Source organism: Podarcis liolepis (genome assembly GCF_965112155.1).
Source record: "Podarcis liolepis genome assembly, chromosome: 17".
Taxonomy (NCBI): Eukaryota; Metazoa; Chordata; class Lepidosauria; order Squamata; family Lacertidae; genus Podarcis; species Podarcis liolepis.
The window spans coordinates 35,213,726-35,232,215 of record NC_139571.1 but is presented as its reverse complement, the minus strand read 5'-3'; the positions used below and the strand labels follow the sequence as shown (position 1 = coordinate 35,232,215).

General features: G+C 45.4%; 1 protein-coding gene and 1 long non-coding RNA gene across 2 annotated transcripts; one reads left to right on the top strand and one right to left on the bottom strand.

Annotated features, from left to right (window-relative positions):
• Positions 1-2,915: 2,915 nt before the first annotated feature.
• On the top strand, positions 2,916-3,836 carry LOC310697150. Its single transcript, XR_014520966.1, has 2 exons — positions 2,916-2,992; positions 3,336-3,836. It is a non-coding gene; the product is annotated as an uncharacterized lncRNA (long non-coding RNA).
• A 100-nt stretch (positions 3,837-3,936) lies between these two features.
• LOC310696259 (trypsin I-P38-like) lies at positions 3,937-17,138 on the bottom strand. The gene is made up of 5 exons (XM_083481583.1): positions 17,038-17,138; positions 15,594-15,759; positions 8,473-8,726; positions 6,143-6,279; positions 3,937-4,218 (listed from the first exon to the last, which is right to left on the bottom strand). The coding sequence occupies exons 1-5, from the start codon at positions 17,075-17,077 to the stop codon at positions 4,069-4,071; spliced, it is 747 nt and encodes a 248-aa protein (XP_083337709.1). The 5' UTR covers positions 17,078-17,138; the 3' UTR covers positions 3,937-4,068.
• Between the last annotated feature and the right edge of the window lie 1,352 nt (positions 17,139-18,490).

Here is an 18,490-nt window from a genome sequence, read left to right as displayed (position 1 = left end):
GTCGGCGGTTCGAATCCCCGCGACTGGGTGAGCTCCCGTTGCTCGGTCCCTGCTCCTGCCAACCTAGCAGTTCGAAAGCACCTCAAAGTGCAAGTAGATAAATAGGTACCGCTCCAGCGGGAAGGTAAACGGTGTTTCCGTGCGCTGCTCTGGTTCGCCAGAAGCGGCTTAGTCATGCCGGCCACATGACCCGGAAGCTGTACGCTGGCTCCTTCGGCCAATAAAGCCAATGAGTGCCGCAACCCCAGAGTCATCCGTGACTGGACCTAATGGTCAGGGGTCCCTTTCCCTTTACCTTTATGATGTAGGGAAAGGTTACTCAAAGCAACTTACAAGTTTTAAATGAAACTTAATAAATAATTAATAAATAATGCTTATAAAGCATCTCACCTGCCGGCGGCTCCTTTGCAACTCCACACAGACACCTCACCCAAAGGACATTTGAAGCTACAGCAAAGGTTTTTATTTTTCCATGCAAATCCATGGTTGAAGAAAGACTTCCACAACAAGCAGATGCTTCCACGTTGATCTTTTGGAGTAACCATCTCTGGGTCAGGTTAAAAAGGGCTCTGTGTCTGTGTTTTCAATATATCCCATTAATGGGGGTTTGAGTTTTTAATGCATTTTGTGTAAGCCACTTTGAGTGGGTTTTTTCTTTTCTTTTTACATAACCAGGCGGTGCTATAAATTTTATGAAATGCAGTAAATCAGTTTTAAAATGTGTGGCACCTTTTGGAACGGTTATACAGAGGAGCTTTCTATCCCGAAGGGATGAGCCTTCCTATTTCTGCAAGGAGAGGAAATCCTGACCTCTGAGAAAAGACTGAAGATTGCTTAGAAACAGCAAACCCTCGGAGACGAAGGTCGAGATCACGTGGTGTGTGGCGGTTTCCCTCTTGGTTGCAGGTGGGTTTGCAGCTGAAGGGAAAATTAACAGCCAGGAAACCCTAAACTGAGGAGGAAAGAACAAAGAGGACAAGTAGAGAAATGAAGCTTCTGGGGGCAGACGCCTCTTGCTCTGGACTTGCCTTGTCAGCCTGGTAGCGTCCACATTTCGCAGGATTACAACTCCCATCAACCCTGGCTAGCATGGCCGATGGCACTTCAGATAGCCCAGTTGGTAGAGCATGAGGCGCTTAACCTCAGGACTGCAGGTTCGAGTCCCACGTTGGGTAAAAGATTCCTGCCTTGATCTAGATGACCCTCATGGTCCTTTCCAACTCTACAATTCTATGATTTTATTATAGGAATTGTAGTCCAAAACCTCTGGAATGTGCCAGGTTGAGGAAGACTGATCCAGACACCAGCAGGGGCCTCACAGTGCTGTGGGAGGTGTGTGTAATGTTGTTTTGTTTTGTTGTTATGTTATGCAGGTTGAGTTCCTTGCAAACAGAGGGGTGGGGTGGGGGGAGGAAGCAATAGACGAGTGATAGGGGGGAAAGGGGTGGCAATGCATGTTATGTATTCAGTGGTCTGTGTTTGCCTGAGCTTGAGTCTGGACTAAGGATTCTGAGCTCCTGTGTTCCGATTCGATACATGATATCCAATCACAGAACAATTCAGGATTTGGGCCTCTGCCATTGGCCGTTAAACTCTGAGTCATGATTCGCAGCTTCAAAGTTTAGACAGCCAATCATGTTGGGAGTGGGAGTGGCCCAGGCCTTCAGAAATGTATATAAGCAGTTGCTTTGCCCCTGTTACCCAGTTATGTAGTTCAATAAAGGTTCTTGCTGTTATCACTGTGTCTTGCCTCACGGGAAACAACTTACACTTCAGTATGTGAGACTCATGCAGGGTTTGCGCTTTCTTTTGGTAATAAGCCGGGGGGCCATTTGATGTTGCCGCCTCCTCCTTTGCCCGGCCGGGCTATCTCCTTCTTCCAGGAGAGAGAAGGAACCCCCATCCCCGGGCAGAGGTGACTGAAGCTCACACAATCTGGAGGCAGGGGACTCAGTTGGAGAAACAAGTTGGGCAAGCCTATGGCCTGGGCAGGCTGGGTCGTCCTCTTATATACCTGCTGGGATTGACAAGGCATCTGACCCTCACCTTAATCTCATAGCTCTCCTGTAGCTGCCTCTGATTGCTTATCATTTAACTCTCACGGGAAATAATTAGCATCACATGTCATGTGCATGAAAGTTGCCGAACCAATTAACCAACTAGAAGGATTACTGTTAATAGCACCAGTTTTCCTATACTGTAACTTGATGTTGCTGAATATGGGCAGGCCTATGGCCTAGGCAGGCCAGGTCGTCCTCTTATATACCTGCTGGGTATGACGCGTGATGCTAATTATTTCCCGTGAGGGTCAGATGCCTTGTGATCAAGACCCCACCAACCTCAGTTTGTGTGGTATGAGGGCCAGACCATAATGGCAGTTTCACCTGGCAGTATATCACAGGTGAAACCACCACTGTTCCTGAGTCCCTCTTCCACCAAGGTGAAGCCACCATCGCAGTATGTTCCTCGTACCAGTCCGGGGCAATGGAATGATACATTGCCCAGGCCTAAATATCAGCCTCTGCCATCTCACTCACATGTTGGCACCTCTTCCTGCCACATGTTTCTTTATGGCATAAATGGTAATGCTATGCGCATGTGCTCAGTCACCTGGTTGACTGCTGTAAAAACAGGATTCAAGCATTTGTGGGCTATTGGCCTCATCCAACTTCTTTTGTTTCTCTTTTTGAGATTTGCGAACTACTGAAAGAAATTTCAGCAAAACCAGATTGCCATTTAATGCGTATTATTATCCCCCCTGAACGGTTCCCTCCCCAGCTGACTCTGCTTCTAGCCCCCCCTTTGAGTGGTTTCTCTTTTATTTCCACTCCTTTCCTGACAACACATCCTGTTCTCCAATCTGCGCTTCATTGCATTAGCTGTTTGAAGACACCAAGGATGGTTTTGTGCCTGGAGTTGGGCAAATATCTGCTGAGAGGTTCCTTTCCGTCAATAAGCTTCCAGTTGCTGCTCACTTTACTGTTCCCGTCAGGTAAGCAACTTCTTACTACCACCATCTCTTAACTCCATGGGCTTTAAACTATTCTAACCTGGGATTCATTTTTAACCCCAAAATTCACTATTTTTTTTTTGCTTATATCAATAGTTTTTAATGGTACGGTCAAACTATTATTTAGTCAAACTAAATAATAATAATAGTCAAACTATTATTTACTGTCAAACTATTATTTATTAGTATTGGCTAATCTTGATTATCTGGGGTTAATCAGGTTGACACATACTCTTTTTGAAGTTGCAACATCTCCCTTGAATTGTAAGCCATCTGATTCAACTCTTAATTTCTTTTACCTGCATTCCTCTCTTTTTCTTATAAGGCAGTGCTGTAGACCAGTCTGCAGATATGATTGTCAGGGGAAATGAGCGAGTCATCCTGAAATGCTCCCAACCGAAAACCCGCTTTACCTACATGTACTGGTATAAGCAAGAAAGGAGGGAAGATGCACGGCTCCAGCTAGTGATTTATTCGAGAGAAGGTGCTGGAGACAGGTTTCCTATTGAGACGGAATTTCAAGACTTCTTTGAGAGCCCTGGAATGCGAGATTTCAGCTTGAATCTGATCTTGAAAGAAGCAAAGCCGAGAGACACGGGCACCTACTTCTGCGCTAAGCAAGATCACACAGTGAAGAGGCTGCACAGGAAACCAGTCACAAACCCCTTCACTGGGGAATGTACATGATAATTGTTGCTGCACAGATATGACCCAAGATATTTTGCTGCCTGAGGAGGGAAAATCCAAGTGCCATCCATGTTCTACTAATTAACATGAGACATAACTGACTGGGAAGTTCTCCTGGATCAGTCTCTCTCTCTCTCTCTCTCTCTCTCTCTCTCTCTCTCTCTCTCTCTCTCACATACACACACACACACATTATTTCAGGTGAATGTGAACGCAATGTGACAATTCCAAGATCTTCCTTTGCATTAAAGAGCTTCACCACTGTTTTATTTTTTTGAGTATTGAATCCATACATTTCGATTCACTGGGATGTCCTCTCGGTGCGTGCAAAGAGAGGAGAGTGAATCTTCTCAAAATATGTTGGATTTTGATCAGTTGGATCTCATAGTGCTATCAATCCACGAGACGTAGTTGCAAACTTTGGTGTAGACTCCAGGGTAGCCTTTCTGAGCACAACCAATGCCCCAGGAGACAATTCCCTGGAGCTGCCCGTTGCAGACCACCGGACCACCAGAGTCTCCCTGTGAAAGAACACAAGGAAAATCTATTCAGTAAGCGGTAGAAGCGAGAGACGGAGTATGACTTGTGTTACTCCAATACCTTGCGACAGTTCGTAGAATGTGCCCCTGCAAAACTATAGACTAACTGTCATTGAGATCCTTTTTGTCTAATTCCTGCCACACAGGCATCAGTCTCTTGGACAGTACCACCGAAGCCTGATAACTGTGGAGTTGGGGTGGGATTTCTGAGGGAAACTGCTCAGCACCTCCCCAAAATGATAACCCCAAGGATTATGGGGAGGCAGGGGAGCTACGGCAGTTAAAGCAACTCAGAACCGAGTAAGGTTTGTTCTGTCGATGCAAGCCCTGCACAAGAGCTTCTGCTATGGGTCTTTCCCATCCTCCTCCTCCCCACACCCACCCCAAATGGAGGGGTTGGGAAAGCCCCCAGAACAGGGGCAGAGAGTGAATGCTTGAATGCTTGCACTGACAAGCTATTCACCATAAGGCAAAGTGGTCTATTCACTTTTTGAGTTCCCTCTCCCACCCAACATTCAAGCGGTGTATAAATGTTGTTAAATAAATGAACAGGGTGGCATTTTCTTCCAACCAATAAGTTGAAACAGCCATGATTTCTGTTAAGTTGTAGGTGAACATATCAGACGACACAGCGATTCTTCAAACAGCTCTTGTTTATTCACAGGTCAGAACAGAACTGAACTGAAGGGTTCAGCCAGCCTGCTTATATAGAGCTCCACTAGAATGCAACAGTAACCATTTTCCGTAACTATCCAATCACTGAACGTCACTTTCGATCCCTTATTTGCATATGTGGACCTGAACTATCTACAGTATCCCCCTGCTGGCCCAGGGTGAGAACTTCAGTACATAACAATTTCCAAGGCCTTTCACCCCACTGTAAGTTTTTACAGGATTTCAAAGCAGCAGAATTGCCAAATAAACAGCAGGGCCCCCAAAACTAATACTGAACTTATAGGGTCTCTCTACAGTTATAATGAAGAGCAGAAAGTAGACTTATACTTAGTTCGCTCAACTATCGAGTTGTCTTTTGCAAACAGACCAATAACTCAAGGATTAATCCCGGCTGAACAAGAGGAGGGATTAACGCTAAAGCAAATCTCAAAACTATCTTCAGGTACTTGTAATGCAAGTATAAAAGACTCTTTCTCCCAGCTCTCTGGGACAAATAAGGAGAACCCACCAGCCATCAGGTGATTTGCACTATTAACAGAGGATGTTGTATGTATAAAATCTTTTTGGGGCTGATCGTAATAAAATTCTCACCATCCTGGTAGAAATTTGCGAAACCTTCGGGGGGGGGGGGGGGAATCTGATAAAACTGTTTGTGGGGCCTGAAAATAACACCAATATCCCCTCCCATACACATTTTGCCTAATATACATTACACATTTTTTGCAAAGCAATTTCTCCAAATATAGTGCTTTTTAATTTTCACTAATATACACATTTTTAAAAATGCACACTTTCCCCTCGTATACACATTTTTATATGTATTCCTTGGCTGCAGAAATGCAATGCAAATTTGGAGAAGTGCAAATTTTGATGGACGGCTGTGGTAGGTACTCATTTAAATGCAAACTGAATTGGGTTTCTCCCCATCCCTAAACCTCCATGGTAGCAATAGGCAACTAGAGACTGGGGGGGGGGGTTACTCTGCCTAACGGGAAAATTCCTCCTGTCCCTCTGAACCGCCTGATCACAAAGAAATCATCCCTCCCTTGCTATTATCCCTTTAGACCTTGCTCAGCAGACATAATAATAATAATTTTTAGTATTTATACCACACCCATCTGGCTGGGTTGCCCTTCCTGAATCATTGACTACCAACTGAACATCTGTATCATCTGCCAAGGGACCTCTATGCCACTACACTGAAGTGCCTACGGAAAGAGAGAAGATTTACCTGGCAGGAGTCTTTGCCGCCCTCCAGAAATCCCACACACATCATGTTTTGCGTGATTTGCCCCGGATAAGCCTTTGTGCACTGGCTAGAGGAAAGCACGGGAGCATTCAGGCACTGCAGGACGTCAGGGTAGCTGGCTGCAGGAAGCATAGGAGAAAAGAAAATAAGAATGTTGTATTCATTATTATGATAGAGGGACTCAGGTGGCGCTGTGGGTTAAACCACAGAGCCTAGGGCTTGCTGATCAGAAGGTTGACGGTTCCAATCCCCGCGACGGGGTGAGCTCCCGTTTCTCGGTCCCTGCTCCTGCCAACCTAGCAGTTCGAAAGCACGTCAAAGTGCAAGTAGATAAATAGGTACCACTCTGGTGGGAAGGTAAACGACATCTCCGTGCACTGGTTCACCAGAAGCGGCTTAGTCATGCTGGCCACATTGACCTGGAAGCTGTACGCCGGCTCCCTCGGCCAATAAAGCGAGATGAGCGCCACAACCCCACAGTTGGTCACGACTGGACCAAATGGTTATGTTGTGCGGATGCCTGATTGTTGTCTTCCAAAGTAACTACTCAATTCCGAACTTTAAAATGGTAAGGATAATGCTGGTGGTCAACAAAAGAGGTTTAAAGACTCACTCAAGGCAAATAAAAAAACATGTAGTATAAACAATGACAACTGGTAAACACTGGCCTGGGAGCGCTCCAATTGGAGAACAGCCTTTACCAAAGGTGTCATGGGCTTTGAAGACACTCGAACTCAGGACAAAAAGGAGAAACGTGCTAAGAGGAAGGCATGCTTGGCAAATCCACACCATGATCAACTCCTGCCCGGAAACCAATGTCCCCACTGCGGAAGAACATGTGGATCTAGAATTGCCCTCCACAGTCACTTACAAACCCACTGTTCAAACCGTGTCTATCGAAGACAATCTTACTTGACTACAAGTGATCACCAAAGAAGAAGAAGACTTTTTGATATTGTTTATGACTACTTTCGCCCTGTAATTTTTCATATGTTGTAAGCAGTCTTGAGCATGGTTTCGACTTTGGAAAGGTGACATAAAATGATTTTGAAAACGGGGAAAACTTCCTTTCGTGATTTTCTTTCCCCTGTAACTATAGATTATAGATAGTATTTGGGGCACAGGGCTGGGGGTGATTTGGGGAAGTGAAGCAATGAGGAGGGATTCTCCTGCTAAAGGAGACTGCCCTCGTGATAAGAGAACATGGTCAGTGTTGAAATAAGATACAGCTGCCAGTCAGCCTGGCTTATACACATGGAATGGAGTGGAGAGCAGGGTAAGCCAGGGGTGTGGAGTCAGGGGGGCTGCCGGTGCGATGGCCCTGGGTGCACTTTTTCTGGGGGGCACTGGCAGGGTGGCATGGGGAGGACACAGCAGGCATGCGCCCTTCGATCCCAGCCTCAGAGTGAGGGCAAAGCTGGGGTCAAAGGGCACCTAGCTGTTGTGTCCTCATGATGCCATCACATCAACATTGAGGGGTGAGCTGCCATGCCCTGCCCCGGGCGCACCCACCCACCCCAGGCTCCATGAAGACACACTCTGCTGCTGGAGTGAGCAACCTGCCTGTCCCATTCTGCAAAAGTACTTGGACCAGCTCTGCATGGCCATAGCCAACGGGGAGCAAGGGGGCAGCTGCCCATCCATGAAAGTTAATCAATAAAAATACTTAACTAACTGGGGTTCTTCCCTCCCTAACATAAATCCTGGTTGTTGTTGTTGTTTAGTCGTGTCCACCTCTTCATGACCCCATGGACCAGAGCACGCCAGGCACTCCTGTCTTCCACTGCCTCCCACAGTTTGGTCAAACTCATGCTGGTAGCTTCGAGAACACTGTCCCACTATCTCGTCCCCTGTCGTCCCCTTCTCCTTGTGCCCTCCATCTTTCCCAGCATCAGGGTCTTTTCCAGGGAGTCTTCTCTTCTCATGAGGTGGCCAAAGTATTGGAGCCTCAGCTTCAGGATCTGTCCTTCCAGTGAGCACTCAGGGCTGATTTCCTTAAGAATGGATAGGTTTGATCTTCTTGCAGTCCATGGGACGCTCAAGAGTCTCCTCCAGCACCAGAATTCAATCCTGGTTATGCCCATGCAATCTGGGTATTGCTTTTAGAGAGTAAGTTACAATGGCAATCTTAGTCTTAACTTTAAAGGGCATGTTAAAAGCAACTAGGTCTTTTTTTAAAGGCAGCAGAAGGAGATGGAAGGACATGGTTGGGTGGCTAACATGTTGCTCTCTACCCCACCCCCACCCCCGATTTGTACTCAGCATTCTTGCCCTTGCACCTGCATCACAAAAGAACACAAAGGAGGACTCACTGCCACTGCTACGGGTGTTGCCCCAGCCAGAAATGAGGCACTGTGTCCCAGTGGTCACGCAGCTGGTGGGCAGGCTGACCGATCTGACCCGGGTGTTGATGGTTGCCTGGGTGGACAGCTTGATGAGCATGATGTCATTGTCCAGTGTGTTGGCGTTGTATCTTGGGTGGCGGATGACTTTGGCTGAATTAATGTACTGCTCGCTGCCATCGTTTAAGGTCAAACTGTGTTCCCCAAGTCTCACCTGGATATGTCTGGTTTCAGACAAAGAAGAGGACCTTGATCATCCACATTCCTGTTTCAACACCCCACACAACCCCAGAACCACTGACATTGCTCCTTTTCTTTGGAGCACACCATTCTCCAAAGTGACTTGAATCCTGACAAATGTGGGATTGGTTGCAAGTTAGCTTCTAGTCCCAAAATACTCAGGCCATCTGGTCCATCTAGCTCAGAATGGTCTACACCAGGCTTTTCCAAACATGGGTCTCCAGCTATTTTGGGGCTACAGCTCTCATCATCCCTAGCTAGCAGGACCAGTGGTCAGGGATGGTGGGAATTGTAGTTCAAGAGCGGCTGGAGTCCCAAGTTTGGGGAAACCCTGGTCTACACTGACTAGCAATGGTGCTCCAAGTTTGAGGTAGGAACTCTTTCCCCCCAACTCTACCTGGAGATGCCAAGGATTGAACCTGGAAACTTCTGCATGCAAACAGATGCTCTTCTACTGAGCTATGTGGTTCCTGCTTCAGTGCAGGCTGAGTTGTTGGCACCTGTCTGTCTCATGAGACAATGCAGTGTGTGCCTCTGGGGGTGAAACCACTGGGTTAGCAGCACCAAAGTGACCTCCCCAGGGCACAAGCCAGGGCAGTGTTTTTGGAGGTCCTGGGCTGCCCAGATGACAAGACCCACCTCTTGGCCTCTCTGATGTGGTCCAAAGGAAAGCAGAAGAATACGTTTGGCACCAGCTTGGCAGCAGACGGGGTGTCAACTTGAATAAAATATTGGGGAGGAGCAGGTAAGCCCCTCCTCATATAATTGATCACAAGACGAGGTGCGTGTACATCATTTGAATGGCAATGCCCATCAACTTAGGGTGGGGCTGTCAAACATTTTATTGGGGAACCAAATACACCTTGGCCTCTAGGAGTTGCCAGAAGGAAGCGTACAAGGAACCATCTAACTGGCGCAGGGACTCCACTCTGGATTTGTGTAGGTTTACTCCTCAGCCCTTTCTTCTCCTGAAGCCACCCAGGAAGGCAGCAGAGGTTTAGGACCGGAGTTTGTACTGGTCCAGTAAACACTTCTGCTGCGCCACCAGCAACAGCTCTCTTTGCAGAGTATTAATTAAGTCCAGTGCAGAGATTCTTGTTGCAGTACAAGCTTCAGAGTCTCAGCAGCAAAGAAATAAGGACACAGGGAAGCCTGTCTTTCCAAAGACAGGTTTATTGCAGAAAGATAACAGAAACACCTCCGGAGCTTTCGGACATTTTTGCTTCACGCCCCACACACAGAGAAAACAAACACTCTTTATATACTGAGCAACTTAACAACTTAACAACTTAACGAGCTTGACTACTTAAAGTCACATGACATTGCTAACTTGCCAGCGTCTTAGGTTTCACACCCTAACACCCCCTCTCGCTGGCAATACAAAAAACAAAATTACTTCAGACCCATTTCTTCACAAAAGTTTTCATGCCGCTGAAACCCAAGCGGTTTTGTAAAACCATCAGCTTGATTTTCATGACTGGGACAGTAATTTAATTTAACAATTCCTGCTTTTACCGTTTGACAAACATTTTGAAAGCGGATATCCAAATGTTTTGTACGACCTTTAAACTGCCCACTTTGTGCTAACTTAAGACACGGTTGATTATCACCCCATACAGTGATTGGAGTGATGGCCTTTTCATACATCTCTTGTGCCAAGCATTTGTAAAATTCTAGATCTCTACATAACTCAGATAAGGCACAGAACTCAGCTTCTGTTGACGACAAAGCAATCAGGTTCTGTTTCTTGGATCTCCACCCAATCAGAGAGTTACCAAATTTTATTACACAGCCAGACACTGATTTTCTATCCTTTAAATTTGCCCAATCACTATCTGCCCAACAAGTAATCTGTGCTTGTCCTTCCGAAGATAATTCAAGGCAAAAATCTTTGGTGTATTGTAAATATCTTAACACTCTTTGAATTCCTTTCCATGCATTTACACTCGGTTTCGAAGCTTCTCTGCTGAGTAAGTTAACAGCGTAAGCAATATCTGGTCTACTCCATTGCGAAAGATGAAGTAAGCTTCCCAGTGCTGACTGAAAGATTTCTGCACGCTTGAATTCAGCACTATCCTTGAACTCATTGTCTTTTACAAAACCCATTTCCATTGGTGTTCTAACACCTGCACACTCCGTCATGTTAAACTTTTTCAACATTTGCAATATCTTGCCTTTTTGATTCAGTAGAAAACTGCCATTTTTGGTCCTATCTATCTGAACACCAAGATAGACCTTCACATCACCAAGATTCTTAACTTTGAAGTGTTTATTTAACTCTTTGGCTAGTTTTTTTACTTGTTCTTGTGTCTTTGAAGTATAAATCAGGTCATCTACATAAACAAGCAAAGATTCTTGAGCATCTCCTGAACTTCTGAAATATAAGCAATTGTCAGCCTTGCTCCTGCTAAAACCAATGCCTACCAAAATGTCATTCAAACACTCATTCCAATTATGAGCAGATTGCTTGAGTCCATAAATAGATTTATGTAGTTTCCATACCTGATTTGATTTACCAACTTTCAATCCTGGCGGTAGCTCCATATAGAGCTCTTCAGCCAAGTCTGAATGAAGATAAGCTGTAGAGACATCAAATTGATTCACTTTGAACCCTTTCTGAGCAGCAACTGCTAATAGTGCCCGTAGGGTTTCACTCCTTGAAGTGGGTGCATAGACTTCGGAATAATGTAACCCCTTTCTTTGCGTAAAACCTCGAGCTACAAGCCTTGCTTTGTACTCTGGTTTCCCCATCGCTGTTGTCTTTATCCTGTACACCCACCTACAACTTACTGCCTTGGTACCTTCTGGCAGTTTGGTGATGGAAAACACACCCAGTTCTTTCATAGAATTCAACTCCTTTTGCATGGCCTCACGCCACCTACTGGCCTCCTCCTGGGGTAATTGCTCAACCTCCTCAAAACTTTCAGGTTCGCAATTTGCCAAACCAGCCCAAACACTAATAGCTTGGTACCTTTCAGGAGGTTTACCTTTGTTGGTACGCTTAGAACGCCTTAACAGTTCCTGCGATGTTCCTTCAGTTTCCCCCTCTGACCCAGAATCACTAGTCGTCACCTGTTTGTCACTAGTAGTTGAAGAACTTTCTGATTCTGACTTTACACGTCTCTCTTGCTGTACAGGTGAACTTTTAGAGCTAGAAGATTCTGACTTTACAGACTTGGGTGAACTAGGCGATTTCTCACCCATGTCCTCAGACTCATATTCCTCAGTCTGTTCTGGAACTAATACCTGCCCTGGGGCCTGAGTTTCATTGTTACTGTTCACTACATCAAATAGTATGTCAGGATTTCCATGAATTTTATTCCAACCATCCTGTTCACAAAATTCCGCACTTCTGCTGATTGTGATTTTCGTTTGATTGCCTTCTACATTCACAAATCTCCAACCTTTTGTGTTTGCTTGATAACCACAGAAAAACATTTCTTTAGACCTAGGATCGCCTTTCCTACGTTGTGCCCTAGGCACCAGCACATAAGCACGACATCCAAAAACTCTTAGATGATCAATTTTTGGTTTTTTCCCAAATAGCATGAAGTAAGGAGTGTTGCCTACTGTGCTATTGTACACTCTGTTAAAAGTATAATTCGCATACAGTGCAGCCTCAGCCCAAAAACGCTGTGGAAGTCCAGAATCAAACAGCAAAGCAGCAATGGCTTCCTGTAATGTTCGAAATTTTCTTTCGGCAACTGCATTCTCCTGTGGTGAATAGGGATTGGTAAGTCTATGAACTATACCTTTCCTTTTTAACCACGTTTCCAGCGTGTGGTTCACATATTCCCCACCACGATCTGATTGTATTTTACGTACCCTGGTGTCAAATTTACATTCGACTTCTTCAATCCAATCCATCAGGATGGAAGCTGCTTGTGATTTTTCTTTCAGAAAGAAAACCCAACTAGCCCTTGAAAAATCATCCACCAAAATTTGCATAAATCTCGCACCTCCAAGCGATTTGACTGGCATAGGGCCACACACGTCTGTGTGCACAAGTTCAAAGGGTTTCTTGCTTACTCTATCAGATCTAGGATAGTTACATGTCTTAACCTTAGCATGTTTACAAGCACAACAATCCAGAAAATTTGGACAGGGTTTAATGTTACACTCCTCAGCTAAATCTGGCATCTTGCTTACATACTTAAAGCATATATGAGCTAACCTTCTGTGTAGTAGATGTGCACAACCTGTATGAGGAGCCTTATTTACACACTTAGCTTGCGCTTCACCTGTTGAACATCTACCTGCTGCTAACTGCTCTTCATCCAAAACAAAAAGCCCGTCCTCACAGGGAATTTTAACTAGCTCCTTTCCCTGTTTCGAAATGGTGCACACATCATTTTCAAACTCAACCTTAAAACCACTTTTTACCAGGCATGACACACTCAAAAGTCCATTCTTCATTCCTGGAAGAACAAAAACAGGAAGGTTAGTTTGCAAACAGTTAACATAAATTGTGCCTTTAAGGTTCATTTCTCGTTTACTATTGTCTGCTATAGTCACAGTTTTTGCAACTGGCAATGTCTTGCAGTTCATCAAGCGGCCCCTAGATGTCGCTGGAACTAAACTGTGACTTGCTCCACTGTCAATTATCCACTTCAAAGTTTGTTGGCTCCTTTTAGGACTCTGTTGTGCTGCCATTGCAGATAGTCCCTTATCAGCACCTGCTCCCCCTCTGGATCGTTGATTCTTGTAGTTCTCACGTCGTCTTCCCCTGTAGCTCCGGAAACTGGCCCTGGACTGTTGAAATTCCTGTTGCTTTTCTGGACACTTTGCTATCAAATGAAACCTGCTGCCACATCGAAAACATGACTTGCTGGCCATAGCAGACACTTGTGAGGCTTCCTTACAGCTCTGCCTGCTAGTTTGTTGATATTGATATTCTTGCTCACACAATCTACCAGTCACATAATTCATATTCAGCTGGTCCTCTGGCAAAACTTGTAAAGTTAGTACTAAGTTTTCAAACCCTGCATGCAGGCTGCTAAGCAGAGTATAAACTTTAATATTTTCAGGAAAATTCACACCTAAAGATGACAGTCGGTTGAAATACTCAGTCATCTGTGACGTGTGTTCAACCACACTATCCCCTGGCTTCAGTTTCAACTCATACAAAGCACGTATAATGTTCACCTTCTCTCCGGGCGTGGCTCTATGGTGAATTCGCCTAAGAGCTTCCCAAATTTCAAATGCAGACCTTAAATTTTCCACATGAGGTAATTGGGAATCGTCTATCGATACCATCAACATGCATCTAGCTTTAGTGTCCATTTTATCATGTTCCCTGTTCTGAGCATGTGCAGCAGCCTGTTGCTCTGCTGTGGCATCTGCTGCAACAGCCACAAACGGCTTTCGCCTCTGGACATAGTCAGCCCACACTTCTTTGGCTTCCAACCAGACTTGAGCCCTCTTAGACCACTGCACGTAATTAGCAGAGTTCAACTTTGTAAAGGGAACCTGGAAATTTTCCACTGCCATTCTTGGGGTCTGCTGCTACTCCCTCTGTGTGCCCTTTCTTCTCTTTCACCTTGGGATTTGTCTTACTCACTTTTCAGACGCCTCCAGCCTCCTCTGAAGCCTCTCAGTTCCTTTAAGAGCTGGATTTACGACCAAGCCGGTCTTCTCTCATCCGAAAGCTGCTTTCACTTTCTCTGCACACAATACAGCTGTAGAAACGTAGAAGGAGCCATAACCTAAGAGAGTTTGTACTGGTCCAGTAAACACTTCTGCTGCGCCACCAGCAACAGCTCTCTTTGCAGAGTATTAATTAAGTCCAGTGCAGAGATTCTTGTTGCAGTACAAGCTTCAGAGTCTCAGCAGCAAAGAAATAAGGACACAGGGAAGCCTGTCTTTCCAAAGACAGGTTTATTGCAGAAAGATAACAGAAACACCTCCGGAGCTTTCGGACATTTTTGCTTCACGCCCCACACACAGAGAAAACAAACACTCTTTATATACTGAGCAACTTAACAACTTAACAACTTAACGAGCTTGACTACTTAAAGTCACATGACATTGCTAACTTGCCAGCGTCTTAGGTTTCACACCCTAACAGTTTCCTTCTCCTAGATGGGCTACCTTCTCAGGTTGATGAGCCCCATCTGCCCCTCACTTCCCTCTATAACACATGCAGAAACAGCCTTCTTGACCATTGGACCCGCTGGTGGCCTCATCTGCTCAATCCACCAGAGCCTGTCTTCACATGCAGGGAGGTCCCAAACTCACCAAGGGTTTGAAACCCAGTGGCTACCCTCACCTGGTTTAGCTGTCCAGCTGATGCCGTTCCCAGGGTGTGGCTGCTGCCACGTGCTGATAGCTTCTAGGGGCCACAGGTGAGAGCTGAGTGCAGGGTGGGAACCAAAGGTAGACTAACTACCCCAGAAGAAGCACAATGTGTCCCCCATCAGAGGTACTACCCCCTCATCCAACATCCCATGCACCCTCATGCAGGTTAAATGTTCCAGTGGTTATTATTATTATTTCCAGTGTTAACTGCAGGGGGCAGTGTCTACTACTGCTCACAAAAGGAATACCAAAATAAATACAGTGGTACCTCAGGTTAAGAACTTAATTCGTTCCAGAGGTCCGTTCTTAACCTGAAACGGTTCTTAACCTGAGGCATGCTTTCGCTAATGGGGCCTCCTGCTGCCACTGTGCCACTGGTGCGTGATTTCCATTCTTATCCTGGGGCAAAGTTCTTAACCTGGAGCAACCACTTCCTGGTTAGCAGAGTTTGTAACCTGAAGCATCTGTAACCCGAGGTACCACTGTAAATAAAAATTCAGAGCAATACTGCTGAAAGGAGCAGCATGACCAGTTTGTTTGTTTTTCAAACTTACGACTTATAGCAGTGAGCAGCTGAAACAACCCACTGGTTGTTGATGAGCGAACCACCACAGAAGTGGTATCCGGAATTCAGGGAAACTTGGTAGGGAACAGAATGCACCTGGCAGGTGTAGCCTCCCACAATTTTATCATCATCATCATCATTGATGGGGAAGGCAACTGGGGGAGGAATAAAGAACATCAAATTCAGTATTTGGGGTCCTGGGAGACACACCAGCCTACAGATTGGGCTTCATGAGGTCTATGTTCCATGGCTCTACTGTGCAAATGATCAAGCATAGCAGAAACTCAACCTGCTGTCCGTCTTGCCTACCATTAACTAAAAAACCCTGGCATGCCACAATTTTTTCCTTCCATTTAGCAAGGCAAGGTTCTTGTCTGTAATCTCCATGTAGGCAAAGAGTTGTCTAATTGCACAGTGTACCAGGAAACATCTGGTGAAAGGGAAAGCAAGAGAACTCCAAATTTCCATATCTCCCAGATGTTTTCCTAGCCTGGTCAAGTCCTGTTTCATACATACTTGTGGACTAAGCAAAGAGCCACCAATGTCTCCAATTGGAAGGTTAGCCACTTTGCCCATCTACTCTTCCTTCAAGAATCTGTCTTTAAAATAACGTATGGTTACCAGATTTTTTTCAATGAAGCCGGGGACACTTTTTTTTTTTTGAAGCTGAGTAGCAACAGGGAGTCAGTAGTGGGGATGGTGAGGCAAAAGACCCTGGGCCCAAGCACACATGCATATTGTATAAAGGTACAAAGCCCTTCTTTCGCACCCTGTGAAACATAAATACACAGAGGTTTTGAAAAACTGGCCAACGGTGCGCTGCCTGCCCGTGACTCCCAAACCTCCCCCAATCTCCTGCCCGCTTCCCCCTTTGTTTTGACTGAAGGGCTTTGCACCTGGCTTGACAGAGAAACCACTCGCCTTGCACCCCTCCTGGGCAAACGCCGCCCACCCCACAACTCCCGAGCCTCCCCTGATCTGTCAAAACAAAGGGGAAGGGGGCAGGAGATCTGTACCGCCAGACGTCCCCAGTTCTCCTTCAGCAGTGGCAGCGGCAGCGAGCAGCTCCTGAAGCCGGCAAGAGCCAACTGCGCTAACAGGCTGGCTCCGGGCTGCTGCCGCTGCCACGGGGGGAGATTTGCAATTCCTGGGACAGAATTTGTCCGGGGACAGATTTGCAAATCTGGGGACTGTCCCCGGGAACCGGGGACGTCTGATAACCCTAAAATAACAGGCCTCGTGTGTTTGTCTCCATTTGGCTGAAGCTGGTCAGGACTGGAAGGCAGCGACAGACATCGCAGAGGCATAGCTTCCCTTCGGGTGTGACCCCTACTTGTCAAAGAGCTAAACAGTCTCAGGAGTGTTCAAAGTGGCAGGAAGAGACATCTCCCCTTGTTACCCAGACAGGAACCATGAGAAACCCAGACACTTACCAGCCACTCCCAAGAAGGCTATGAACCAAACAGATTTCATGGTGTTTTCTTCCAAGTGGGAAAGCCAAGAGGAAGCATTGCTTATTTATATCCTGGGGTTATCTCCACCCCAAGGACTTTATCCAATGGAAAAGTACACAATGGAAAATCTAGAAAATCCATACTTGGGTTTGCATTAGCAACAGGTGGTGAGGAAAAAGAGAATCAATCATACATTAATCACAGACCCTCCAAGTGTCCCTCTTTTCTAGGGATAGTCCCAGATTTACAGAAGCCATCTCAGTTTCTGATTTGATCCCAGAATGTCCCACTTTTCCTTAAGATGCCCCTATTTTCATTGGAGAAATGTTGGAGAGTATGGAGTTATGCAAACCCCCGAACCAAGGAGATAAGTAACTATACAAGCTTTAGAAGGCATCTGAAAGCAGCCCTACACAGGGAAGGTTTTTTTAAATGTTTAATGTTTTATTATGTTTTTATATATGTTGAAAGCCACCCAGAGTGACTGGGGCAACCCAGTCAGATGGGTGGGGTATTATTTATTTATTTATTAAATAGGATGTCCCTATTTTCATCAGCGAAATGTTGGATGGTATGTAATCATAAATTCACAAAATATAGATGGTAACCTTCCTTAATCTTAACTCCTATTTGAGAGTCCAGATGTTTTAAATTCCTCCCCACCAGGTATCTGTAATATGTAATAGTGTGGGATTGAGATTTGATCTTAATTTTATATTGGCCTTAGGAAATTTCCCTCAGAAATATGTTTGAACTTGTGCTCTAAATAAAGAGGCATTTGTCCAGAGCATCACTCCGGAATTTTGCTCCAGATTGAAAACTATATTTCTTCGAATCCTGCAATGCTTCTGCTATGAAGCCCTTGGTTGACCCAGTCCTTCGGTTTTCAGACCCCAACCTCAGGCCAAGTACAGTGGTACCTCAGGTTACAGATGCTTCAGGTTACAGACTCCGCTAACCCAGAAATGATACCTCTGGTTAAGAACTTTGCTTCAGGATGAGAACAGAAATTGTGTTCCAGCGGCGCGGTGGCAGCAGGAGGCCCCATTAGCTAAAGTGGTACCTCAGGTTAAGAACAGTTTCAGGTTAAGAACAGACCTCCAGAACGAATTAAGTTCTTAACCTGAGGTACCACTGTACTTGCCGATGGCATTTGCTCACATTCACTCCCCTTGTTTGTCCCATTCTTCTGTTTTCTTTTTTTTAAAAAATATTTTTATTGATTTTAACATATAAATTATAAAATGTACCACAAAACTTATCACTTATACAATCTTTTTAGACTTCCATCAGCACCTCTGATGATCCACCGTTTTAACCATAGAATCATAGAATCATAGAGTTGGAAGAGACCACAAGGGCCATCGAGTCCAACCCCCTGCCAAGCAGGAAACACCATCAGAGCACTCCTGACATATGGTTGTCAAGCCTC

What these genes read in the sequence shown, in the direction of transcription:
- LOC310696259 (XM_083481583.1), bottom strand. Translation starts at nt 17,077, where the DNA reads ATGAAATCTGTTTGGTTCATAGCCTTCTTGGGAGTGGCTG. An exon ending in AGCCTTCTTGGGAGTGGCTG is followed by an intron (nt 15,760 to 17,037) that starts GTAAGTGTCTGG and finishes TTCCTCCCCCAG; the next exon opens with TTGCCTTCCCCATCAATGAT. An exon ending in CAACACCCGTAGCAGTGGCA is followed by an intron (nt 6,280 to 8,472) that starts GTGAGTCCTCCT and finishes TGCTTCCTGCAG; the next exon opens with CCAGCTACCCTGACGTCCTG.